This window comes from Capricornis sumatraensis, chromosome 5 (genome assembly GCF_032405125.1).
Source record: "Capricornis sumatraensis isolate serow.1 chromosome 5, serow.2, whole genome shotgun sequence".
Taxonomy (NCBI): domain Eukaryota; kingdom Metazoa; phylum Chordata; class Mammalia; order Artiodactyla; family Bovidae; genus Capricornis; species Capricornis sumatraensis.
This window is the reverse complement of record NC_091073.1, coordinates 81,357,211-81,383,412: the sequence shown is the minus strand read 5'-3', so window position 1 is coordinate 81,383,412 and position 26,202 is coordinate 81,357,211. Positions and strand designations below refer to the sequence as shown.

Below are 26,202 nucleotides of genomic sequence, written 5' to 3'. Positions count from 1 at the left end.
GTAGGTGTTGATGTTATTTATATCCAGTTGATTGAGAAGGTTGAGTTCACCTTCATCCTTAATCATTTTCTGCCTGCTGGATCTGTCCATTTGTGAGAGGAGGTGGATGTTGAAGTCTTTGATTGTATTAGTTGATTCATCTGTTTCTCCCCATAGTTCTCAGTTTTTGCCTCATGTGAATTTTAAGCTTTGTTATTAGGTGCATATTCATTAAGGATTGTTATGTCTTAGTGAAATGACTTCATTTTTATTTTATGTATTTATTTAACACCTGTCTTTAAAGTGGGTTTCTTGTAGACAAAAGATAGTTGTGTTTTGAATTTTTTTCCAGTCTGACAGTTTTTGTTTTTTAATTGGTATATTCAGACAGTTCACACTTGAAGTGATTGTTGATATCAGTGGATTAATATTTACCATATTTGTAATTGTTTCCTGTTTGTTGTTCTTGTTTTTTATTTGATCTTCCACCTTTTTTTTTTTACCCCGGTTGCACTAGGTCTTTGTCGCTGTGTGCAGGCTTTCTCTGCTTCATTGCTTTGTGGAGGGATTCCCTGGTAACTCAGATGGTAAAGCATCTGCCTGCAATGCAGGAGACACAGTTTTGATCCCCAGGTCGGGAAGATCCCCTGGAGAAGGAAATGGCAACCCACTCCAGTACTCTTGCCTAGAAAATTCCGTGGATGGAGGAGCCCGGTGGGCCACAGTCCATGGGGTCGCAAAGAGTCAGACACGCCTGAGCAAGTGCACTCTGCTTTTCTCTAGTTGCAGTGAGCAGGGCTGCTCTTCACAGCAGGGCTCTGCCTTGCACTGCAGTGGCCTCTCTTGCTGTGCAGCATGGGCTCTGTCTAGGGCATGCAGGCGTCAGTAGCTGCAGTGCACAGGCTTTAGTAGTTGCAGCTCCTGGGCCTTAGAGCGCAGGCTAAGCAGTTGTGGCACATGGGCTTAGTTGCTTTGCAGCATGTGGAATCTTCCCAGACCAGGGATTGAACCCATGTCCCCTGCATTGGCAGGCAAATTTCTGTCCACTGCACAACCAGGGAAGTCCCCTTTATATGGTTTTATTTGAGCATTTTGTATGATTCCATAGTTTTTCCTATCTTAATATATCAGTTTTACTTCTTTATGAATACTTTTAGTGGTTGCCCAGGGGTTTGCAGAATACATTTATATCTAATTTAAATCCAGTTACAAATAACATTACCTTGCTTCACAGGTGGTGCAGATACCTCATAACCAAATATTCCCAGTTCCTCCCTCTGTCCCATATAATGTGCTGCCATTCATTTCACTTTTCCCTAAGCTATAATTATTGAATACATCTTATGATCTTTGTTTAGAACAAACTGTTATTTCTTAGGTCAATACAATACAATACAATAAGAAAAGTAGAAGGTATTATTTTACCTTTGTGTATTTCTTCTCTTACGTTTTTTTCCTTGAAATAGATCAGTTGCTGACCAAATAATTTCCCTTTTCTCCAAATAAGTTCTCATTTCCTGCCAAGTAATCATGAAATCCCCCAATTTTTGTTTGTCTGAGAAAAATCTTGATTTCTCCTTTGCTTTTGAAGTTTCACCATATACAGAAGTGTAGGTTGGTGGGTTTTTCTTTCAGTGCTTTAGTATCTCACTCTTCCATTGCTTGCATGGTTTCTGAGCACAAGTTTGATACAGTTGTTGCTATATTATTATTCTTGCTTCTTTGTAGGTAAGGTGCTATTTGCTATTTTCCTGTGTCTTCAGGGTTTTCTCTGTCTTTGATTTTTTTTTTTTCCAGTTTGAATATGATATGCCTAGGTGCAGTTTTTTGGTTTTGTTTTTCATTTTGCTGTTCATCCTGCTTGATGTCCTCTGAGCTTACTGGGTCTGTGGTTTTGGTGTTGAGGAAATTATCAGCCATTATTACTTCAGGTATTTCTTGTGTTTCTTTCTTTTTTAGCCATGCCATGCAACTTGTGGGATCTTAGGTCCTCAATCAGGGATCAAACCTGGGCCCTCCAACAGTAGAAGTGCAGAGTCCTAACCACTGGACCACCAGGGAAATCCCTTCCTGTGTTGTTTTCCTCTCCTATTTCTGGAAGTCCCATTGCACACTTATTATACCTTTTGTAGTTTTCTATTTTTGAATGCTCTGTTCCTTTTTTGTTTGTCCCCCCCCCCCCAATTTCCTTTTCAGTTTTGAGAGTTTTTACTGACATATCTTTGAGCTCACTGATTTTTCTCTTGTCTGTGTCCATCTGCTGATAAACCCATCAAAAGCATTTTTCATTTCTGTTGTAATGTTTTTGGTTTTTAACATTTCCCCTCGATTTTTTTAGAATTTCCATCTCTTTGCTTACATTGCCCATCAGCTCTTGGATGATGTTCACTTAATTATAGCCCTTAGCATATTAATTGTGAAAGTATTAGTTGCTCGGTCGTGTCTGACTCTTTGCAACCTCATGGTCTGTAGCCTGCCAAGCTCCTCTGTCCATGAAATTCTCCAGGAAAGAATATTGGAGTGGGTTGCCATTCCCTTCTCCAGGGAATCTTCCCGATCCAGGGAAGTCTCCCGCATTGCAGGCAGATTTGTTACCATCTGAGCCACCAGGCTAAGTAATTAAGTGTTAGTCACTCAGTTATGTCCGACTGTTTGCGACCCCATGGACTGTAACCCACCACGCTTCTCTGTCCATAGAATTCTCCAGGCAAGAATACTGGAATTGTTAATCATAGATATTTTAAATTCTTGGTCTGATCACTCCAAAACCTCTGCTGTGTCTGAGTCTGACTCTGATGCTTGCCCTGTCTGTTCAGTGTTTTTTTGCCTTAGCATGCCTTGTAATTTTTTGTTGAAAGCTGGGTGTGGTGATTCAGATGAGAGGAGCTGAGGTAAAGAGGTGAGGCTGTGTGTTTATGTGGCCAGGAATCAGGCTGTGTTTACTGTTGGCTGCAGCTGTGTGCTATTAAAAGGGTCCGATGCATGTCATCTCCCGTTGTGCAGGCGCCCGTGGATGCAGTGGGGCTGCTGGGGAGGGGAGTGCACTAGCCCTCTGATGAGTTGGTCTCTGTTGTCCAGTGAGCGTGTGCCCCTGGGCTGTGGCTGTCACACGCACGTCTTATTTAGGAGGGACAGAACTGCTGGGGGGCTGGAGTTAGTGTTTACCTTTCCCCAGGTGGCTCAGGCCCTGGTCAAATAGTTTTCCTTGAAAAAAGGCCCTTGTTGAAGAGAGCACAGTACCGGTCATAGTTAGAAGTGGTTTCTTCCCCCCGCCCCACCAGAAGCTGAAGACAACTTCTGAGAATCCTGGCTAGGGGGTCCTCCTGGAGGTAGAGCTCAAGTAAGCCTGGGACCCTGTATGACTGGCCCCAGAGTTTTGTCTTAAGCTCGTCCATGCCCATGTCCAGCCCTTGATCAGCCCCCTTCCAATGCACCTGCCCACCTGGCTCCTGCAGCTTCTCCCTGGGGGCTGTGATTCTCTGTCCCCTGTTGCTCTCTCCAGTTTTGGGGGAAGCAATTTGTGACCTCATTCTTTGATGGATCTGAGAAGACATGTTCATTTGTTCAGCTCTTTTCTTGTGAGAACAGTAGTGACGACTTTACATGTGGAACCAGATACACAAAGCCCATTGTCAACCTGTTAACAGCAACCTTAAAAATTAGAGTTAGAGGATCAGAAATGTTGAGTTATTCTTGGAGAGGAATCCGTATAACCCATTAAAGCACATTTAACACCTGTGGTAATTGGTGGTGATGTGAACACAGCTCGCACTGTGTCCATGCCACACTCAAGACCCTTGTCATTGAGGTTTGTTAGCCAAGTGCTTCATGGCTTCCTGTCACTTCTTTCTCTGTGCTCATCGCTCAGCTGCCTGGCCCTTTATGATTTAATATGTTTCCTTTTTAGCAGATTGTTCAGAGCTATTGTTTTCAATTTCCAACGGTGATCCGGAAACACAAGCCATCCTTGTCTTATCCTTTTATTTTTTTATCTTTTGGCTGCACCATGTGGCTTGTAGGATTGAACCAGGGCCCCTGCAGTGGAAGCCCATAGTCCTAACCACTGGATTGCCAAGGAATTCTCTTACCTGCCTTTTTATAATACAAATTCCACCAAACTAGTTTTGCGGTGTCCTTTGCAGGACTTTGATGCTGTGTGGAGGGAAGTGTGGGAGTGTCCTCCTCAGCCAGTAGAGAGTTTACTAAAAATTTGGAGCATGCTGCCTAGAGGAGGCCACCACTGCGAGCTGGGACGGCAGCCAACCAGCCTGTGGTGGGAATATACAAGGCTTTTGTGATGTTTTATGGCCCTTGATGGTGTTGGCTCATCTTCCCTTGCTCATGGCACTTCCTCTCTCCACTTTCTTTCAGTATTTAGGTCAGTTAACATCCATACCAGGATACCTGAATCCTTCCAGTAGGACCGAAATCCTGCATTTCATAGACAATGCAAAGGTAACCCCATCTGCCTGTCAGCCTGCTCTACCCCAATCCCTGACCTCTGACCCTCAGCCTGCTCCATCTCCTAACCCTGACTTCTGACCCTTGTTTTTCTGACACCAACTCTTGGCCCTCTGACCCTGGGCCTTTATGGCCATGAGGGGTGACCCAGTCCCATGACATTAAGGGTGCACTTGGCCCCTGGCCTTATTTTTCCTCAGTCTGCACATTAACTTTTATTCTCCAGGCTTGCTCGTCATGGTTTTGGACTGTTTTCAAAATTCATGTTTTTAAGATATCCAAACCACACCCCATAGGTCTGAATCTAAGAAGAAGTCTCCATGTGGTTTGAACATAGCAGTGTCGTGGGAGCAAGCATGGGCGTGCCAGCGCAGGCTGTGTGGGTTGCGTGTGCCACGCATGGTGCAGGGTCCCGGGGGAGCCCGTGGCCCTGTGTTTCTAATGCAGTGTGGTTCCTTCCAGAGAGCCCACCAGCTCCCCGGACACCTGACCCAGGAGCATGACGCTGTGATCAGTCTGTCTGCCTACAACGTCAAGCTGGCCTGGAGGGACGGGGAGGACACCATCCTCAGGGTCCCCATCCATGACATTGCCGCCGTGTCCTACGTGCGAGATGATGCCTCACACCTGGTGGTCCTGAAGACAGGTATGACCAGGGTGGGGTCAAGAGGGTCCTTGCCAGAAGTAGGCGCCACCTCTGTCCTGAGGCGTGCTTTGTAGATCTCATGGCATTCTGGAGACAAGTTTCTACAATGTTGGGTCAGCCAACTGCTGCTCGCTGTGCCTGGGAACTAGCTCTCTCTCCAGAGAAGGGCAGTGACCCAGGAGGCTGTGGTCTCTGGGCCCTGAGCTCAGCCAGTGTCACTCAGTGCAACCCCCTTTGGGGATGCTGGAGTGGCCTCTGGCACCCAGGCCTGGTAGACATCGTGGGCGCAGGCGGCTCCAGAGACTGAGAGTGGGGCTTTAGCTCAGCCTAATCAACCTTCAGGCCCTCCTTTGGCCACACAGCCTTCCCAGTGCTGGCAGTGCAGGGAGGAGACCAGACCAGCAAGGAGCTCTCGGTCTGTGAGACTCTCTGAGCTTGTCCTTGTAGGAGAACCTGAGAGCCCTCAGTCCCCGTCACCCAGGCCACTCCCCTCGCCCGATGAGGATACAGTACTGCCTTACTTGGCACTTCCCGACAAGCTTTCTGTCAGGGTCTAGAACCTCTGCCCTGGCATAAGTCCTTGAGAAGTGAGGAGAGAAGTCACAGTTCACTCATGCCATTCCCTTCCCGGGTGGGTTCTCAGGTTGTCGCTGTAGCATGGACGCCATCCCTGGGCTCCTTTAGGCACTGGCAGTGGCTGGGTTGCACCCTGGAGTCGTGCATTTCCAGGGGGCTGGTGGTGGTGTGTGAGGGTGGCCAGCTGGATCGGCCTGGGCCACACACTGCTTTGGCCAGTGCAAAAGGAAAGTTGTATTTCTGCTTGAGGTTGGTAGTCCACAGGGATCTGAGGGCTTGTAAGAGCCAGGGCCTCGAGGAGCTTTTTCATTACTGACCCCTTGAGCGTCAAGGAAGTTCATATTAAAGGGCCCGTGAATCTGGTGGGGATGTGGCAGGCCACCTGCACAGGTAATGGGAAGTGTTTGGAGTTTGAAGATCTGGAGTGCGTCAGAGCCCCTTGACTTTGTATGGCTGTGGCTTAGTGTCCCCCACAGTCACACACACACCAGACATAATCACTGCACATACTTGTCGCCCCCTTCCACACACACTCATTCACATGCACTCACGCGCTCGGGCCCCACACACACTCACAAATGCTCACTTGTTCACACATGCACACACGCACTCCTGTCATTCTGCACTTGAGCGCGGTCCCCTCTGTGCTCTGCTTATTCTTCATTTCCCTTCGTTGTGTTCAGTAGTGTTGTTGTTGTTGCTCAGTCGCTAAGTCGTGTCCGACTCTGCAGCCACATGAACTGCAGCATGCCAGGCCTCTCTGTCCGTCACTATCTCCCTGAGTTTCCTCAAACTCGAGTCCATTGACTCAGTGATGCCATTCAATCATCTCATCCTTGGTCGCCCCTTCTCCTCTTGCCTTCCATTTTTCCCACCATCACTGTCTTTTCCAATGAATCAGCACTTCACATCAGGTGACTAAAGTATTGGAGCTTCACCTTCAGCACCAGTCCTTCCAATGAATATTCAGGACTGATTTCCTTTAGGATTGAGTTGTTTGATCTCCTTGCAGTCCAAGGGACTCTCAAGAGTCTCCTCCAACACTACAGTTCAAAAGTGTCAATTCTTCGGCATTCAGCCTTCTTTATGGTCCAACTCTCACATCCATACATGACTACTGGAAAAACCATAGTTTTGACTATACAGGCCTTTGTCGTCAAAGTGGTGTCTCTACTTTTTAAAACACTGTCTGGGTTTGACATAGCTATTCTTCCAAGAAGCAAGTGTCTGTTAATGACAGGCATTATTTTGAACAACACAAAGCTGCCAACTTTTAACCATTTTAATCTAAAAAAAAAAAATGCTATTTAATGTGGCTCAAACTAGTAGAAAGCATGTGGCATGAATGATCTTGTTTAGTCTCCACAAGAAACCTGTAAGGAGGATCCTGTTTCCTTCCACCTTTGCCGGCAGGTGGGTTGGGTGACTTGGCAGGGCCCCCCGGTTGTTAGGTGGTGGCTGATTGGTTGAGGTACTGTGTAACTGCTTCCACCAGTGCTGCCCAGCGCCGTGGTGACTGCTCTTCCCTGCATGGAGACTGTCCCTGCAGGTGGCCCGTGGTATGGGGCCTCCCTGGGGACCAAGCAGTGAGGCGAGTGCTTCTGGCTGGGGGCCGCAGGCCTTAGGGCTGGTGGGAGGGGAGCTAACCCCTGGGTTTTTTGTGTCCAGAACATTTCTCAGTGTTAATTGTAGAACACATTTTCTGGAAAACGAGTAACCGATTTTCTAAGAGACAGAATGAGCACCACAGGAGAAGCTTTCCAAAAAGAGATGAAAACCAGGACCCCCCAGGGCTTTGAGAGCTTTCCAGTTAAAAGGAGAGTGAATTCCATTCTGTGTTCTGGAGGGCCTCCTCATTCTAGAGGCTCTTCCTGAGGGAAGTCACGAGCCCCGGGGGCCTTCCGGTCTCTCAGAGGCACCTGTCACAGCGAGTGTCTGTGTGTGAGGTGATGCATGTGGCTGTCCTCAGCACTGGCACTGGCAGCGTAGCTAACACTTACTAAGTGCCTCCTACATAGGGGCCTGTCTTTTATGCCTCCCCTGGCCTGGGCTGTGCTGGCATTGGGGACAATGTGGTGTCGGGGGTCAGGGTCAGGTCTGGCTGCAGGAGACTCTGTGTGGCAAGCACCACTTGTGGAGATGTCTCATTAAGGGATGTTTCTGTGGACATAGGAAAGTGGGCAGTGGATCTGAACCGGGACCTGTGGGGACAGCCTGTGGGACTGGGGATGGATGCTGCTGGGCGATTGGAAGTAGGCTCGCTGTGCATGGCTTTGGAGCCACACACCTGCTTCCTTGGGAGCAGCCACGGCTGTGAGCCATAAAGCTATTTAAAATGTCCTAGAACATCTTGCCAGCGTGGTCAGTGTAGCAGTCACTAGTGAGCAGTCTCACAGTATTCTTTGTCCTGATTCTCAGACCCTTTGGGTGCTTTTCGTTTGGGGCACAGCTCAGCGCCTGTGGCCCATGGCTGTGGGGTGGTATAGTCAGGTTCTAACAGTGAGATTCGTGGGGCTCAGCCTCCACATGGGGTGCCACCAGCCTTGCCCTACAGAGCCCTGGTCTTTGCCAGCCCAAACACTCAGAGTCTGGCTATTCCTAGCTGTGGTCCTGTCTCTCAGCACTGTCTGAGCTATGGGTGGTCTTCCTGCTGGGCTGGGTTTGCCCTGAGATATCCCGGCATCAGGGGAGCTCCAGCCTTCCCTGGCACTGCCTGCTCCCGGGCGTGTCTCAGTGGATGTGCCTGGATCACTGTTCCTGCAGAAGCTTCCCTGGGCCACAGCCCCCACTTCCTGCCTCAGGAATCTCCCTCACATCCTACGAGACCTTGTGTGTGAGGAGGCAGCTAACGAACTGGCGGGTGCTCTCGTGGCTAGATCCCCACCTGGGCTCTGCCCCTCATGCACCCTCGGACCCAGCCCTCTGCCCCCTCTGCCTCAGTTTCCTCATCTCCTGTCAGTATTGTGTCTTAACCCTGTCACTAGAACTCTGTGAATACCTTCTTTTGTGTAGATGAGAAGCAGCTAAATGTTCGCAGTTTTCGTCTGAGGTATTCACTCTGTCTTTGGCAGAGAAGCTGGAAGGTCATGTTAAGGTGGTGGTTTTGAGTGGGCAGTGGCAGGGAAGGGTGCTCTTGTGAAGGGAAGATGAGGGCGAGGGCTTGCCTGGCTTGGTCCGTCCCCACCTGAGTCAGGTAGGGGCTGCCCAGAGCCTGCCATTGAGCTCCCACATGGGCCCTAACCTGTCATGGTGTTGACTTCCCAGCCCAGGACCCCGGCATCTCCCCCAGCCAGAGTTTGTGTGCAGAAAGTTCCCGAGGCCTTACCACAGGCTCCCTGTCGGAGAGTGGAGTGGGGCCTGTGGAGGCATGCTGCCTGGTGATCCTGGCCGCGGAGAGCAAGGTGAGCGGGGTTGGCACCTGGGACCCAGGCCCTGCCCATCCCCACCCATATCCTGACTCAGCCCCAATAGCTTGACCAGGCTCCACCCATTCCAGCCTTAGCCCTGCCCAGGTCCCACTGAGTCCCAGTCTGATTATCTCCATGCTTTTTCCTTCTTCTCTTGGTTGGCACCCCTTTCCCTCCCCCGTGTGGGGGCTGTTGTTTTCGCACCAAGCTGTGCCATTGGGGAAGACTCTGGGGGAGTGGCTTGAGGCCCACCATAATGCTGCCAGCCTCAGGGAGCCCCTTGATATCCTTCTGTTTAATTTTCACGCCTTTAGTAAGACCAAAACCTGGATGGTGGTCTTGGCAGCCGCTGATCAGTATCCCTCCTCCTCGTCTTTGCCCGCCTTCCACCTGAGTAGTTCTTCCTTCTGGGGCCGCCTCCTTGGCTTGTCCCCACTGGGAGCTCTGCCAGATGTTGCCCCCTGTCTCGGGGGCAGAGCCTCCCCAGATGGGACCCGCGTTGACAGCACACGTGTGAAGGGGTGTGCAGTGTTGGGAATGCTGTCCATGTGAGCTGGCTCAGGTGCTGTCCGCTCTCTGCCCTTTCCCTGAGGCTGGCACGGGTGCTGAGATGGCTGTGGGTGGAAGAGCAGTGGAGGAGGAGGGCCAGAGGTGACACTTCTGCGGGTCCAGAGAGCCTCCTGGGTGTGGGCTGGCATCCTTGTGGCCCTAGGGGGCAATGGGAGACAGTGGGCCCTGATTCTAGGTGTGTGTTCTGCATCTGAGTGTCGGATGCCCAGGAAGCTGCCTGGAAGGCTCAGCCTTGTCCTCAATTGGCAGGTCGCCGCGGAAGAGCTATGCTCCCTGCTTGGCCAGGTCTTCCAGATCGTGTACACAGAGTCCACCATTGACTTCCTGGACAGAGCCATATTTGATGGGGCCTCGACACCCACCCACCACCTGTCCCTTCACAGTGGTACGTGAGCAGCTGAGCTCCCTCTCCCCTTCCCACCAGGGCTCTGCTGCGAGCTCCTGCCAGAATAGCACCTAGGTGGCCACTGTCCAGGGCGGAGTTTGAGTCAATACCCTTCGTTCCCAGATGTCACTGTTCACGTGTTCTCCCCACTCCCTCCTTTAGGCCCCCTGGTGGCTTCCTGCATAACTCTGGGGGCCAAGAACACTTACTCTGGAACCACTGGTGGCTAAAGTCACTGTACCAAACAGTGAGGGCTGGGAGGGGCTCCCTGCACCGTGGGTGTGGGTCCCTTTCCCAGGTGCAGGCTGCCCAGGGCAGGGTGGGGCCGGCGGCAGGAAGAGCACAGAGCCCAAAGGCAGTGCAGGGGGACTGGCAGAGTCCGAGCAGTGTTTCTGGGAATTGTAAGCTCACAGCACACTTCGTTTACACGTAGCCCACTGAAGCTCAGTCTTCTAAACACTAGGAGCATCTACTTTTCAAATAAATAGTTTATTGAGGATCTGTGGCTTCTGTCAGTCAGGGAACAGGAAAAAAGATATTGGAGACAGCTCAGCGGTGGCCTCCAGGGCTGGAGGCCGCTGGTCTCTCTATGGAGAGGAGTCTAGCCCCACTCCCTTCACTGCGACTCACACATCCCTGTGAACAGCACAAAACCCTCTGCATGTAAACGCAAAGCTGCAGGGGCTCTTTGAGCAAGGGCTGGTTCCCTGGCTGCGTTCTCTTCTCGCTGTTTATGCTGGAGCTGCTTGCAGCCCCGCAGAGGTAGCCTGGTGAGGCTGGCAGTCTGTCCTGTGGGCAGGTGGGAAGGTTGAGGCCCCAGTGGGCAGCAGGTGGTTTATTGAGCTATATTTAAACATTTAGCTTTAGTGTGATTGCTTTGGCCCTTGTGTTTGTTTGCTTGTTTTTTTAATAAACTGTTTTACTACAAGATATACACAAATCGAAAGTGTACAGCTTAATGAGTTTTCACGAAGTAGACACAGGGATGTTCACTGTCTACTGATGAAGCTTCTCTTGTTCTGGCCACTGGGGAGCCTGCTCCAGCCCCACCACTTGGCACATCTTCTGGGGACCAGAGCATTGTCCTGGCTCCTGTCCAAACCCATGGCAGTTGGTGCATCTCAGGAGAAGCAGGTGTGGGTGCAGCCCAAAGGGTGCACCCCAGGGGCCTGGACGGCTCCCCACCGCCAGGGCTTTGCCTCTTCTGCTTAGCACGTGAATAGTGGGCTCAGGGCCCCCTCCCTCAGATAACCAGAAGCTTCTGTGTTCTACCTTTCCACACAGATGACTCTTCCACAAAGGTGGACATGAAGGAGCCATATGAGACGGAAGCCAGCACTTTGTGAGTACCCCCACCTGGGTCTCAGCACTGCCCACGTAGCTGCCTGGCCCCACCTTCCTTCCCCAGTATCAGGAGTCTTCCAGCGAATGGGCTCCTCTGGGTCACACTAGTGATGTCATCACTCCACTGAGACCCTGCTAGGCTGCTGGCCCCTTCTGGGTCCTTCCCTGCACATGTCCTTCTTTGTCTTTCCCCGAACACCTCCTCCATGACAGGCCTCCTCTTTGTCTCAGCCCCTGACTCTCACTGAATCCCTGGGGGTGAAGGTGAGGCCCCGGGGCAGGGCTAGGGGGCTGCCCACCCACATCTTGGCTTGCGCCTTGCAGCTCCTTCCCCGAGTGTGCACATGCAGGCGGCGTCTCGCCCTTGTCCTTCTGCATGCAGACGGCACCCCACGCCAAGACGGTCAGCGAGAGTGAGCTGAGCGCCACGGCTGCGGAGCTGCTGCAGGACTACATGCTCACGGTACGCCGCCTGCCAGTCGCCCACCAAGGTCAGAAGACGCTGGCCCCGCCAGCAGGCCTGTGTGCGGCGCCTTCAGGCTAGGAGCTCCCTGGAGGAGATGGGAAGAAGGTTTGCTTCCCCATGGGTGGAGCTGGGGGTAGCATGGATGCCTTGCTTACAACTGGACCTTGAAGTCTTTCCTACCAGGTCAGTTTTTGGAAAGCGTGCGAGGTGGCCAAGGCCTGAGCGTGGGGCTGCTCTAGCGTCTGGGGCTGAACGACAGACCTGTCTCTGGGTCTCTGGTGGTGAATGGTAGCATGGGGTGCTACCATGGAAGGGCCAGATGGGCCTTGTTATCAAGCTCAGCAGACTTTTCCTCTGTCCCTCGACTTCATGTCATTAAAAACTTGGTCAATACACCGAATATCACTCTGGGCTCTGTGTGCAATTCGGTGGCTCCTGGCAGTGGTGTCAGACATGCAGCCTCCACCCATTGGTGGTCAGCCACGCCAGCCAGGTGGCAGGTTAAAACAAATGATGTGGGCTGGTCTCCGAGGCACTCGTTGCTGGTGTGGGGACCTCGGGGCTGGTGTGGGGTTCCCCTCCCTCCTGCTGGCCCTCCAGCAGGGGTCAAGCTGGGTGTGGGCAAGGTGGAGGCAACGCCAGTCACCTCCCCGCGCGGGCCCACTCTCTCGGCAGCTGCGCACCAAGCTGTCGTCGCAGGAGATCCAGCAGTTTGCAGCACTGCTGCACGAGTACCGTGACGGCGCCTCGGTGCACGAGTTCTGCATCAACCTGCGGCAGCTCTATGGGGACAGCCGCAAGTTCCTGCTGCTCGGTGAGCGCGGGGTGGGTACGGCTCCCTTAGGGGTGGGGGCCAGCCAGCCAGCAAGCCGAGTGGTTCTTCCGATGGCGCTTCCCAGTGACTCTGGGGACCCTGCCCCCAGGGAAGCAGGAGGGGCCCCTTGGGAGCCAGACTTGGGGTGAGGTGGCCACTGTACTGCCCGCTAAGGGCTGAGGGAGGCTCTTCAGAGGAAGTTGGTGCAGGGACAGGTTTGGGGGAGTAGGCAGGAACTTGCTGGGCGGAGGAGTGATGACACCATTCCCAGTGAAAAGCAGCCTTAGCTGAGGCCCCGAGAGAAGAGCCTGCAGAGTCAGCAGGGTGGGCGGGTATTCAGGGCCTGTCACAGCCAGATGCAGCCCTGGATGTGTGTCCACACGCACAAGCACAGTGGAGCGACTATGCTTTCCCTATGCTGATCCTAGAGAACATGGCTGGTGGAGGCTCCCAGGTCCTGGGCTTTGCCCCCGACAGTCCAAGGAGGGTGCTGTGCTGATGGGGTGGGGGTGGAGATGAAGGGCTGAGTGCAGACATGCATCCAGTCTGATCTCTTGCTGACCCCACAGGCCCCTTTGAGTCAGCCAACAGCTAAGCCTGGGGTCCAAGGTCTGTTTCATATTGTTCTCACATCGGAGTAGGTGTTCTCACACCTACTTTCCAGGAAGTAGGTGGTCACTGGGAGCTGGGCAGTGGGGCCTGGTGCTTGGAGCCCTGTGCCAGCCTCCCCTGCACCCTCTCGTCTCCTGTGTTTGGAAGCCTGTGAGGTGGGGCTTTCGTAAGGACCGAGGGGAGTGATGTAAGAGTGTGGCTTCTGGCCTGCACCAGCCCTGTTGCCAAGGCAGGCCAGTCCACAGCACCTGCCAGGATTGGGGCAGACACATGGGGTAGGTGGGGTTGGTTTATCCAGGCCATGGGCCCCCTGGGACAGACATGCGTGCTTTCAGCAAGAGGCTTGGCTTAGAATCAGGTGGGCCATGTGTCTGCAGGTCTGAGGCCCTTCATCCCTGAGAAAGACAGCCAGCACTTCGAGAACTTCTTGGAGACCATTGGGGTGAAGGATGGCCGTGGGATCATCACGGACAGCTTTGGCAGGTACCGCCGGGCCACGAGCTCCACCTCCACCTCAACCTCCAACGGGAACAGGGCCGCGGGCAGCTCTGACGACCAGTCCGCGCCCTCGGAGGGGGACGAGTGGGACCGCATGATCTCGGACATCAGCAATGACATCGAGGCGCTGGGCTGCAGCATGGATCAGGACTCGGCCTGATGGCGCAGGGGCCCCTGCCAGTCGCCCTCCTGGGCCCTGGACATAGGTGGCTCTACTGTGAAGGAGGCACCCCCGTGCCGGGGCAGAAGTCAAGCTGCACCCACCTGCATGCCACCCTGCCTCGGGAGGGGGTCCTGTCAGCCAGACCCTGGACAGCTGTCATTTTGCACACGACGTTTCTATTGAAACTCTCAGAGACCTTAAAAGGAGTTTACTGCAATGTGAATAATTTATCTCTGGTTGCCACTGTGTTTCTGCTCCAGGGGGATAAGAGCTGGGGCCTCCACCCTGGCCTCTGTCTCAGACCCACACGCCCTGGCTGGGCACCGTGGACTGAGCACTTGTGCCCGACGCCTGCAGGGAGGGCCTGATGTGGGTTTGTGGGCACAGGGCAGGGAGCAGGTGTCCTGAGCACACGTGGACGCGAGCACTGGGCTCTCGGAGGGGCTCGCTGTCCTCTAGCCCTTCACCCGAGCCCATGAACCCAGGCCACATTCACCGTCATGGTGGTTCACAGCAAACCTGCACACCACGTCTTCACCAGAAGTGCCATCCCCACCCTGAGAGCATGGCATCTTGGAGCCCAGGGTCCCTGGTCATCAGGGAGGCCAATGGGGGCCGGTCAAGCCCCTTGGCCTTGGTTCCCCCTGGGTGGGGCCCCTCCTGTGCCCTTGGGACATGGGGAGGCCATGGGGGTGACCTCAGGGCCATCAGACTGGAGGCTGGGGCCTGGGCACTGCAGTGCAGGCGCGGGGAGGCCCAGCTCTGGGACTCCCTCCTCACCCCCAAGATAGTGCACCTCGAGGCTCCTGACTGCATATGCAAGAAGCCCCGGGCTCAGTGGGGTGGGTACTTGAGCCCCCGGGAGGGAGGGCAGGCATGTGGGCTCGATGTCCAGCTCTGTGGGAAACAGGCAGGGGTCTGCAGTCTCCTAGGCTCCCTCCCCGCTGACAAGGGGCAGGACCGGAGGAGGGATCTCAGACTTCATTCTGGCCCTGGCAGGCCAGGTGCTGGTTGTGGGCCTGGGCTGGGCAGAGCTAAGGGAGACAGTTGGTAGATGCCGTCTCTAGGTGTGTGTGTGTAAATCAACCTGCCCTGAAAGCATGTGGAACAGCTAAAGATAGACAGGTGGGCCAGGGGCCATCCCTTCCACAGCCCACCCTGTGCTTGTGAACAGTGGGGACCTTGTGTCCCATGAGCTTTCTGTGATGGTCAGGAACTGCTCCTCTTCTCCGGGGGCTCCACCCACACATGGTCCCGCACTCAGTGGTCTCCCTCTTTTGTCCTGGGATGTCACCCCCACCCTGCGGCTCCCTGGACTTTGTAGAAGAGAGAGGACAGGGAGAGGGTGGTGACTCCTAGAGCTGGGCCACAGCGAGGGGCCAGGAACTTCAGGAGATAAAGTGCTGCTCGCCTTAGCAGACACTACTTCCAGCAACTCCTCCAGCTCAGGGGCCCCTGCATCTGGGGAGTTCCTTCCAGAAACTGTTATTCCCAGGCCCATGACTTGGGCCACAGCCAGGTGACTGGATTGTCCACAATCCCTGGGCAAGGTGGATTCCCTGGGACGCGGGGGAGGGACTACCACCCTCCTCGGGACCTCTGTGGCTTCAGGAAGTGTCTGCACACCTCCTGCAGTCCGTTTAGCCAGAGCCTGCGCTGGAGGAGCAGAGGCGATGAAGGGACACCACTTTATTGAGCAGCAGAGCTAGGGGCAGGGGTGGAGCCGGGCCTCTGGTCAGCAGCTACATGGTCAGCTCCTGTGAGAATTGCAGAAGGAGAGGGTCACGTTGGGGGACAGGCCCCGGCGGAGACAGCAGCAGGGCGTTTGCGGAGGGGCCAGCCACTCACCATGATGGCGTTGACGATGTCACTCTGGTTGTCCCTCAGGGCCCGCACGGCCTTGGCCCTTGACACGTTGGCCTGTGCCATCACCAGCTCGATGTCCCGCAGCTCCAGTCCTGCCTCATCCACCTGGAGCGGGATATGCAGGGAGGTGCTGGAGCGGCCCCCTCCCCCAGTGAGAGGCCCCAGGCAAAGCTGCCCCCCTCCACAAGACTGAGCCGTGGGCCCCTTGGCCTCACCTCCTCCTCCTCTTCCTCCTCCTCCTCCTCCTCGCACTCGGGTCTCACCCTCGGCCCAGGTGCTGACTCAGGCACCAGGGCGGAGGGCTCCGAGGGCACTTTGAACTTCTCAGCCGCAGCTCTGTGCACCTGCTGCGACAGGTCCTCGATCTGCAGCACAGAGGTCAGCTGTCAGCTGAGCCCGCGCCCCAGACTCCCTCCCCGCACCCATGGCCAGCCGCTCAGACCTTGGCCTCGCCGAAGACCACGTAGGTGTCTGAGGCTGGGCTCTTAAAGACGTCGGGCTTGGCAATGACAAAGAGGATGTTCTTAGACTTCTGGATGGTGATCCTGGTGACCCCCTGGATCTGTCGTAAGCCCAGCTTGGACATCGCCTGGAAGCACAATGGTCTCAGACCTGGGCATGGGCCCCAAAGTTCCCAGTTGGGGGTTGGGGAAGAGGAGCAAATCCGGGGGAAACGGCTCACTGCCAGGGGGCACAAGGGTTCCACCACCCACCCTCTGTGGAGCCTCCCAGGTGGCTCCCCATGTGAGCAAATAGGACGTCAGACTCAGGCTGTGAGTCTGTTTCAGCTGACAGCCCAGCCCCAGTTACTTCACACAAAGCATCCAGTTACTCCCTTTATCCCAGGGCCCCCATCGATGGGATTCATCAGCTATGGGGTGGGAAAGGGTCCCTTTAGGCTGCCAGCCCCACTCTTGGGGTGGCTGGGGTTGTCTGGCCAGCCTGGCCCCTCCTAGAGGGAGCAGAGTCCCAGCTGGGTGCCCAGCCCACCTTTCGGGCCTTCTTCTCACTGCGACTCTGCTTGGCTTTGGCGACTGTCTCCTCACTCCCACTGCCGGCTGGGGCCTGGAGAAGAAAGGGGGTCTGAGCACCCGAGGGCAGGGCACGGAGCCCTCCCCTGGGTGCACAACCTGCCTTTTCGGGCACCTGGGCTGGGCACTGTGCGGTCTGTGGTCCTGGGAGGTCCTGCTCCTCCAGCTCGGCTGACGACTCCCCGTGGCTGTCCGAGTGCTGGCCAGAGCCCAGAGCGCGGGGCGAGTCTGAGGAAGGGGAGTGTGAGGATGGCCTGCCCTTCTGGACAGGCACGGGGCGAGCAGCTCTGGCATCCCTGCCCAGCCCTCTGCCCCCTGGGTCCCTGGCTCAGGACAGTGCTGCTGCCTGCATCCCACTCACCTTCCTCCAAACTGTCGCCGTCATCCTGCTGCTCGGTGGCTGGGAGCCCTCGAGGGCCGGCTGGGCTCCGGGGCCCAGAGCCAGGAGGCACTTGGCGAGGGGGCGAGAGCCTCGAGGCTGGGTCTTTGGCATGGGTACCCCTCTTGAGGGCTGCCTTGGGGCTGAGGAGGGTGGGGTGGGGTGGGAGGCTGACCTGCCCAGCCCCAGGGGGGTTTGTGATCCCTGAGGAGGCAGCCACTGCCCGCTGGGTTCTTGGCCGAGGTGGTGGGTGGCTCGGAGAGCCCAGGGGCTCCGCGCCCTCCACCAAGTCTTCCTGGGGTCCCCGGCAAGGGCAGGGAGCAGGGGATGCCAGGGGGCTTGGGACTGCCTCCATGAGGACACCAGGAGCAGGGGGCTCAGGACCCTGGATCCTGTCTTGGGGTGCACTGGGAAGGCCCCCTATGGGGCTTTCTGGAGGCTGCAGTGGGGAGGGGCCAAGGGGTCCAAGTGCTGCCTGGGCCTGCTCTCCCCTGCCTGGGCCCAGCACAGGCTTTGGCTGCCTCACGGGCAGGGGAGATGTTGGGGCAGGATCTTTGGCACAGTGCCCTCCCAGCCTGGGCACAGCTCTTGAAGGAGACTCTGAGCAGGAGCTCAGCCCAACCTCTGAGCCCACAGCCATGGGAAGCCTGTGCCCAAGAGTAGCCCTTCCTTCCTCCACTGGGCTTGGGGGCCCCAACTGGCCAACCTCCAGGCTGGCAGTAGGACACACCCCTGGGCCATGAACCACTGGCTTTAGGGCCTCATGACCCTGGTGCTCAGCCCCCAGGGCCTCCTTTGGGGGTGAGCTGGACTCAGCTCCATCACCCCCATGTGCACAAACATCATGACAGGCTTCCTGCTCAGGTGCCAAAATGCCCTTGGCTACTTCCTCCCCACTGGAGTCAGGCTTTGGGGGACCTTGGGTGGCTGTGAAAAGCTCAGGTGTGTCTGGGACCTCTGTGGCAGGCTTGGAGGGGCTTGCATCTCCCTCCAAGGGTGTCCGAGCATCTGCAGGTAGGTCTGGGCCACCCAGATGTATCTGATCCAAGGCCAGAGAGTCTGATCCTCGAGTGTGGTCTGGGTCTCTTTCCTCAGGTGCTGGCCTCAGTCCCAGGGTCTTTCGTCCTTTCCTATGGGCTGCAGTGGCTGTGGGCTCTGTCTCTTGGATACAGCTTGTGTCAGTCATCGGGGCCTGAGGGCTGGCACTGGTGGCAGATACTTGACTGGAGGGGAGACCTGCTTCCTGCAGGGGCGGGAAGGCTGTGAGATCTTCTGACTGGGGCTCCGGGCTGGCCTTGGAGGCTGATCCCTGGACCAAGGGGAGACCTGCGTCCTGCAGGGTTGGGGAGGCTGTGAGATCTTCTGACTGGGGCTCCGGACTGACCTTGGAGGCTGATCCCTGGACCAAAGGGAGACCTGTGTCCTGCAGAGTTGGGCACGCTGTGAGATCTGACTGGGGCTCTGAGCTGGCATCGGAGGCAGATCCCTGGACCAAGGGGAGACCTGTGTCCTGCAGGGGCGGGGAGGCTGTCAGCTCCTCTTCTTCTGAGTGGGGCTCTGAGCTGGCCTCAGAAACAGATCCCTGGACCAAGGGGAGACCTGCATCCTGCAGGGGCGGCGAGGCTGTCAGCTCCTCTTCAGACTGGGGCTCTGAACTGGCATCGGAGGCAGATTCCTGGACCAAGGGGAGACCTGCATCCTGCAGAGCTGGGGAGGCTGTAAGCTCCTCTTCTTCGGACTGGGGCTCTGAGCTGGCATCGGAGGCAGATCCCTGGACCAAAGGGAGACCTGCATCCTGCAGGGGTGGGGAGGCTGTCAGCTCCTCTTCTGAGTGGGGCTCCAGGCTGGCCTCAGAAACAGATCCCTGGACCAAGGGGAGACCTGCGTCCTGCAGCTGGGGGGAGGCTGTCAGCTCCTCTTCTTCTGAGTGGGGCTCCAGGCTGGCCTCAGAAACAGATCCCTGGACCAAGGGGAGACCTGCGTCCTGCAGCGGTGGGGAGGCTGTCAGCTCCTCTTCTTCTGAGTGGGGCTCTGAACTGGCATCGGAGGAAGATCCCTGGACCAAGGGGAGACCTGCGTCCTGCAGAGTTGGGGAGGCTGTGAGATCTTCTTCTGACTGAAGCTCTGAGCTGGCATCGGAGGCAGATCCCTGAACCAAGGGGAGACCTGTGTCCTGCAGGGGCAGGGAGGCTGTCAGCTCCTCTTCTTCTGAGTGGGGCTCTGAGCTGGCCTCAGAAACAGATCCCAGGACCAAGGGGAGACCTGCATCCTGCAGGGATGGGGAGGCTGTCAGCTCCTCTTCTTCAGACTGGGGCTCTGAGCTGGCATCGGAGGCAGATCCCTGGACCAAGGGGAGACCTGTATCCTGCAGGGGTCGGGAGGCTGTCAGGTCCTCTTCTGACTGGGGCTCAGGGCTGACCTCAGATGCAGATCCCTGGACCAAGGGGAGTCCTGCGTCCTGCAGGGATGGGGAGGCCGTCAGCTCCTCTTCTTCTGACTGGGGCTCAGGGCTGGCCTTGGAAACAGATCCCTGGACCAAGGGGAGACCTGTGTCCTGCAGGTGTGAGGATGCTGTCAGCTCCTCTTCTTCTGACTGGGGCTCAGGGCTGGCCTCGGAAACAGATCCCTGGACCAAGGGGAGACCTGCGTCCTGCAGGTGTGAGGATGCTGTCAGCTCCTCTTCTTCTGACTGGGGCTCAGGGCTGGCCTCGGAAACAGATCCCTGGACCAAGGGGAGACCTGTGTCCTGCAGGTGCGAGGATGCTGTCAGTTCTTCTGACTGGGGCTCTGAAGTAGCATCGGAGGCAGATCCCTGGACCAAGGGGAGACCTGCAACCTGCAGGGGTGGGGATGCTGTCACTTCTTCTTCTGACTGGAGCTCAGGAGTGGCCTCGGAGGCAGATCCATGGACCAAGGGGAGACCTGTGTCCTGCAGGGGTGGGGAGGCTGTCACTTCTTCTTCTGACTGGGGCTCAGGGCTGGCCTCAGAGGCATATCCATGGACCAAGGGAAGTCCTGCATCCTGCAGGGGCAAGGATGCTTTCAGATCGGACTGGTGGTCAGGGCTGGACTCAGAAGCAGATCCTTGGACCAAGGGGAGACCTGCATCCTGCAGGGGTGGGGATGCTGTCACTTCTGACTGGAGCTCAAAGCTGGCCTCGGAGGCAGATGCATGGACCAAGGGGAGACCTGCATCCTGCAGGGGTGGGGAGGCTGTCAGCTCCTCTTCTTCTGACTGGGGCTCAGGGCTGGCCTCAGAAGCAGATCCCTGGACCAAGGGGAGACCTGTGTCCTGCAGGGGTGGAGAAGCTGTCAGGTCCTCTTCTGAGTGGGGCTCAGGGCTGGCCTCGAAGACAGATCCCTGGACCAAACGAAGAGCTGCATCCTGCAGAGGTGATGATGCTGTTAGATCTTCTGATTGGGGCTCAGGGCTGGCCTCGGAGGCAGATCCCTGGGTCAAAGGGAGACCTGCATCCTGCAGGGGTGAGGATGCTGTTAGATCTTCTGACTGGGGCTCAGGGCTGGCCTCGGAGGCAGATCCCCGGACTAAGGGGAGACCTTCATTTTTCAGGGATAAAGATGCTGTCAGATCTTCTTCTTCTGACTGGGGCTCAGGGCTGGCCTTGGAGGCAGATCCCTGGACCAAGGGGAGACCTTCATCCTTCAGGGGTAAGGATGCTGTCAGGTCTTCTTCTGACTGGGGCTCCAGGCTGGCCTCAGAGGCAGATCCCTGGACCAAGGGGAGACCTTCATCCTTCAGGGGTAAGGATGCTGTCAGGTCTTCTTCTGACTGGGGCTCAGGGCAGGCCTCAGAGGCAGATCCCTGGACCAAGGGGATACCTTCATCCTTCAGGGATAAGGATGCTGTCAGATCTTCTTCTTCTGACTGGGGCTCCAGGCTGGCCTCAGAGGCAGATCCCTGGACCAAGGGGAGACCTTCATCCTTCAGGGGTAAGGATGCTGTCAGGTCTTCTTCTGACTGGGGCTCAGGGCAGGCCTCAGAGGCAGATCCCTGGACCAAGGGGATACCTTCATCCTTCAGGGATAAGGATGCTGTCAGATCTTCTTCTTCTGACTGGGGCTCCAGGCTGGCCTCAGAGGCAGATCCCTGGACCAAGGGGATACCTTCATCCTTCAGGGATAAGGATGCTGTCAGATCTTCTTCTTCTGACTGGGGCTCCAGGCTGGCCTCAGAGGCAGATCCCTGGACCAAGGGGAGACCTTCATCCTTCAGGGGTAAGGATGCTGTCAGATCTTCTTCTGACTGGGGCTCAGGGCAGGCCTCAGAGGCAGATCCCTGGACCAAGGGGAGACCTGCATCCTGCAGGGGTGAGGATGCTGTTAGATCTTCTTCTTCTAACTGGGGCTCAGGGCTGACCTCAGATGCAGATCCCTGGACCAAGGGGAGACCTGCATCCTGCAGAGGTGAGGATGCTGTTAGATCTTCTTCTTCTGACTGGGGCTCCAGGCTGGCCTCAGAGGCAGATCCCTGGACCAAGGGGAGACCTTCATCCTTCAGGGGTAAGGAGGCTGTCAGATCTTCTTCTGACTGGGGCTCAGGGCAGGCCTCAGAGGCAGATCCCTGGACCAAGGGGAGACCTGCATCCTGCAGAGGTGAGGATGCTGTTAGATCTTCTTCTTCTGACTGGGGCTCAGGGCAGGCCTCAGAGGCAGATCCCTGGACCAAGGGGAGACTTGCATCCTGCAGGGGTGAGGATGCTGTCAGATCTTCTTCTTCTGACTGGGGCTCCGGGCTAGCTTCAGAGGCAGATCCCTGGACCAAGGGGAGACTTGCATCCTGCAGGGCTGAGGATGATGTCAGGCCTTCTTCTTCCAACTGGGGCTCAAGGCTGGTCTCAGAGGCAGATTCCTGGACCCAGGGGATACCTGCATCCTGCAGGGGTGGGAATGCTGCTGGATCCACTTCTGGCTGGGGTTCAGGGCTGGTTGCAGTGGCAAACCCCTGGCCTGTGTCTTCCTTCAGGGTTTGTAGACAGTTGAGGTCTGCTTCTCCCTTCGAAATCCAGGGCTCTGGGCCTAAAGTAGCAGTATCTCCATCCTGCAGGGGCTGAGACGTGACTGGGGCAACAGGTACTGGTCCCATGGTGGAGCCTGGCTCTTCTCCCTGGGCCTGAGGGCTCATCCCAGTGTGGTCCAGAGATTCCTGTGGGATGTGAAGGGCCATAGCAGGAGACACCTGGGCTGCAGCGGGACCCACCGTCGTTATCTCGGAGATGGGTTCCTGACTCTTGGCAGCCTGGCCAGCCTCTCCCTTGGACACCCCAAGAGTGAGCTCTGGGCCCCAGGAGGCAGCCTCCCCAGGGCTGTCCTGGAGCAGTGTGGCGGGCTGTGCGTGGGGCTCTCCGCTGTACAGCCTCTCATCATCAGCCCCCGTGTAGGAGGCCGAGTCGGGGTCAGAGGAGGCAGCTGAAGTGTCATCCCGGAAGGCGAAGGCCTCGTCCACGCCCTCGGTGATGGACAGGTCGGACAGCGACTGCAGGGAGGATGCGAATGTGCTATCATCCTCGCCCTCCCCAGCTAGATCCCCTCTGGGGAGGGGGACCTCCTGCTCCTCTTCTTGCTCCTCCTCCTCCACTTCCTCCTCCTCTTGGGGCAGGGGTGTCACCTCCACCGCCTCCACCTGGAAAATCAGGCTGCCCTGGAAGGGCAGGAGGTAAGCAGGGATCATTGGGTCATTGGCCAAGAAGTCCAGCTCGAAGAAGTGGCCCTCCTGGCCCCAGGAAGAGCTGCTGTCTGCTGAGAGGCTGGACTCTGGGGACGAGCCGTCCGGGGTCCCTGCAGGGGACAGCTCCCTCTCATCGACCACAGAGCCGGGTGGAGAGAAGCCCCAGCCTGAGGGCACATCCAGCCCTTCGGCCAGGGCCTGAAGGCTCAGGGAGCAGGATGGGGATGAGGCCCAGCTGTCCCCATCTGCCGTGATGTACGAGCCAGTGGGCGAGGCTGGCGGCGAGTCCCCCAGCTCAGCCTGGGCATCCTGGGTGTCCCTGTGGGGCCCGGGGCCAGGGAGCAGGGTGGAGGCTGTCTTGGTGGGGGTGGAGGGAGGCGTGAAGTAGGAATCGGAGTCTGGGGCAGGGAAAGGCACAGGAGGGTCACCCTGAGAACACAACTCGGGGGGTGGGTTCAGATTAGCATGCCCACCCTCCCAGTCCCTGAGCTCCGGCATGGTTGCCCTGGGCAGCGGGGCTGCCTGGCACGTCTCCTCGCCCATGACAATCCGGGGCTCCAGGGAGGCTGGGAGAGGACCTTCAGCAGGCCGAACCTCAGCGGGCCCTGGACTGGGGCCGCCCTCTGCCTGGACTGCCCAGGCTGAGGGGGCGCGGCCCGGCCCTGCATCCCAGCTGGCTCCCTCAGGCGGGGGCCGGGCACCAGGCTTGCCGTGCAGGAACGTGAGAGCCAGGGCGCTGGGCCCAGATGTCGGGGCACAGTGCTCCAGCCGGTCCCCCTTTGGGGTGGTAGCCTCAGCCGCATCACAGGACAGATCTGTGGAGACAGAAGGGCGTGAGAAGGGCAGGCATCTTCCCTGAGAGGCAGCTCCTGGCTGCAGCCTCCCCTCTCTCAGACGAGAGTTGAGCACAGGACTGGGGGCCCACGAGGGTGGGTGTCTGCTGAAAAGAGAGGTGAGGAGAAGGAAAGGGTATTGCTGTGCCCAAGGGATGATTTCCAAGAGTTCTTCCATGGCAAGCAGCCTGGGGTCTGGCTTTTCTCCAAGATGCTCGTTAAAGATGAGACCAGCTCCTGTCTCTCAGGACACTAACTTGCTGACTCCATGCACGTAATCTGTGCCGCCTCAGCCGGGCTTGCCAGGAAAGGTCTGCTCATGACCTCCTAGGTCAGTGGGCCCCCAGGGAGCAGGAAGCCTGCTCTCCACTCAGCTCTGGAACATTCCAGATCTCACACTGGCTGTGAAGTGGGAGTCTTGCTTCTCTGCCTCATCTCTCTCCTTTCCTTGCTGCCTATACCTGAGGACAACCTGTCAGGGTCTCACTGGGCTCCGCTGCCCCACCCGTTTCCAGAGTCGGCACACGTGAGAGGGAAAGCAGGGGCCACGGTGTGCTGTCCTCAGGCAGGACATCCCAGCTCACTGCTGGCTCGGTGATGGCCAATGGTGGCGCACACAGGGGACCCGCCCTGCCCCATAAGCAGCTCTGAGGGGCTGTGGGCTCTTGGGGCTCTGAGTGCATCTGACTGAGTTGCCAGCAGCAGCCACCCGCACAGAGCTGAGGCTCATTTGTGTGGGTCCCATGGCAGTGGATAGGGGCTGCCCAGCTCTGGCCATTTTCTCTGGAGGCTTCCACGTTCACCCATAACCACCCACAAGTACATCTCCTGTGCTTCAGCGTTCTGTCTGCAAAGTGGAGGTGAAGCTTAGGGCAGCCCCCTCCCCAGGCTTGGCCCATCTGCTGCAGCAGTGCCAGAACCCTGGGCCCTTGGGCCACACTGCTGGGGTGCTGGCGTGGCCAGAGGGTCCTGAGAAGGGGGTCCTTTGGGTCCATGGGAGTGTGATGAACACCTAAACCCTGGAGGTGGGTGTGGCTGGCGGGGCTGGGTGCTGGAGACCAGGCTCTTGGCACTGGCCTGGTAGGGTACCCCTGTGCACCCTCACTGGACTCCAGGACCCTGAACAGGCTGAGGGTGGGGTTGGGCGCCAAGAGGACAGAGAAAGAGAAGCCAAAGGTCAAAGATTTTTGTGCCTCATTCAAGGTTGTTAAACAGTCCAAGCAGAGACAGTCCCGACCCACTTTACAGGACCCAGAGGGGAGGCCAGGCCCCTGGGCCCAGTATAGGTTTAATCGCCAGGGGACTTCTCACCCACAGCAAGGTGCCCTTGGCCCTCCCGGAGCCACACATGGCTGACCTCATGCCCAGTGGCCATCCTGGCTGGTCTTCCTGGGCCTAAGGCAGATCCCCTCCAAAGCTTGCTCCCTAAGTCTCTCCAAGGATTTGGGCTTGCACTCCAGGGCTGATGCTCTGCAGCCCTTGCTCCCCCAGGGCCTCCCACCTTCCAGCCCTCGGGCTTCCCCAGGCTTCAGCTCCAGCCCTGTTCTCCCTCGAGCCAGAACCAGCCACCCGCCTGCCTGCCCGGAGACAGCTCTCAAACACAGGGAGGGGTGAGGGGGGTGGGGAGTGGGGAGGGCCGGCGCCCCGCGAATCTGCAATCCAAGTGGCTGGGGTGCAGATGACAACCCACGCTGCAGGGGCCGTGAGGCCCATTGCCCCCCCTCAGACAATGGGGCGCGGCGGGGGACGCCCATGGGAGCCGGGAAGCTCACGCCTTCAAGTCGCTTTTGGCACCCGGAGGACATCTAATCCACCCCGCCCTTCCCTGAGGTCCTGAGTAGGGGCCAGGGTTGGGCTACATTGGGCTAGGACTGGGGACCAAGGAAGGGGACAGGGCGGAGATGGACAAGGGACAGGAAAAGAGAGAGGGCAGGGAGGGGGTCGCGAAGAGAAAATGGGACGGAGCTGGTAGAGGGACAGTGTCGGAGAGGGAGAGGGGTAGAGACGGGAGGGGACGAAGAGAGGGGTTGGCGGAGATACACGCAAGCGGGACGGAGAGCGCGCCGCAGCCTCACCTGTGCGGGGTCCCGGCCCGCCCGCCTCCGGCAGCAGCAGCTCGGCGCGGGCAGCCTCCCCGGGCATGGCCTGGCCGTACGCCCGTCCTTCCGTCCCCTGTCTGTCGGTGAGTCCGTCCCGCGGAGCCTGCGCGGCCACCGCCCCTCGGCCGGGGGGTGAAAGGGGTCAGTGGATGACGTCAGCGCCGCCCCGCCCGCCCAGCGCCCCGAGTGAGCGAGTGAGCTTGCGCGGGCGCGCCAGGCACTGCGGTGTGCCGGGAGCGCAGGGGGTGGGACAGCCTCCGTCCCTCCCTCCCCATACCCCACCCCGACTGCACTGTTCTCCCGCGGTCCGCGGCCCCGCCTTTCCCGCAGCATCCCAGCCCTTGGGCCCCCTCCTCCCCTTCACTAACGGGAGAGGGGTTCAGGGCC

At 57.3% G+C, this 26,202-nt stretch overlaps 2 protein-coding genes across 5 annotated transcripts in view; one reads left to right on the top strand and one right to left on the bottom strand.

The window, feature by feature from the left end:
- The window catches only part of CCM2 (CCM2 scaffold protein), a 51,882-nt gene extending 37,784 nt beyond the window's left edge, over positions 1 to 14,098 (top strand). For 3 of the 4 annotated variants that reach the window (XM_068972667.1, XM_068972669.1, XM_068972666.1), the window contains 8 exons: positions 4,351 to 4,434; positions 4,903 to 5,086; positions 8,927 to 9,063; positions 9,889 to 10,024; positions 11,309 to 11,366; positions 11,693 to 11,831; positions 12,510 to 12,648; positions 13,638 to 14,098. In XM_068972667.1, the coding sequence (XP_068828768.1) occupies positions 4,351 to 4,434; positions 4,903 to 5,086; positions 8,927 to 9,063; positions 9,889 to 10,024; positions 11,309 to 11,366; positions 11,693 to 11,831; positions 12,510 to 12,648; positions 13,638 to 13,918 (1,158 nt within the window). In that variant the 3' untranslated portion in view covers positions 13,919 to 14,098. The remainder of the gene's footprint in view (positions 1 to 4,350; positions 4,435 to 4,902; positions 5,087 to 8,926; positions 9,064 to 9,888; positions 10,025 to 11,308; positions 11,367 to 11,692; positions 11,832 to 12,509; positions 12,649 to 13,637) is intronic. The other variant, XM_068972668.1, reaches the window with a different exon arrangement.
- Positions 14,099 to 15,643: 1,545 nt separating this feature from the next.
- NACAD (NAC alpha domain containing) lies at positions 15,644 to 25,858 on the bottom strand. Its single transcript, XM_068972411.1, has 9 exons — positions 25,792 to 25,858; positions 17,904 to 23,698; positions 17,180 to 17,636; positions 16,934 to 17,046; positions 16,778 to 16,852; positions 16,230 to 16,376; positions 16,003 to 16,152; positions 15,770 to 15,892; positions 15,644 to 15,678 (listed from the first exon to the last, which is right to left on the bottom strand). Exons 1-9 carry the CDS (start codon positions 25,856 to 25,858, stop codon positions 15,664 to 15,666), a joined length of 6,942 nt encoding a protein of 2,313 aa, XP_068828512.1. The 3' UTR covers positions 15,644 to 15,663.
- Between the last annotated feature and the right edge of the window lie 344 nt (positions 25,859 to 26,202).

Coding starts and splice junctions, on each gene's coding strand:
- NACAD (XM_068972411.1), bottom strand. CDS start 25,858: ATGCCCGGGGAGGCTGCCCGCGCCGAGCTGCTGCTGCCGGAGGCGGGC. Junction 17,047..17,179: donor CGGCGACAGTTTGGAGGAAG/GTGAGTGGGATG, acceptor CCCCTTCCTCAG/ACTCGCCCCGCGCTCTGGGC. Junction 15,893..16,002: donor AGGAGGAAGAGGAGGAGGAG/GTGAGGCCAAGG, acceptor ATCCCGCTCCAG/GTGGATGAGGCAGGACTGGA.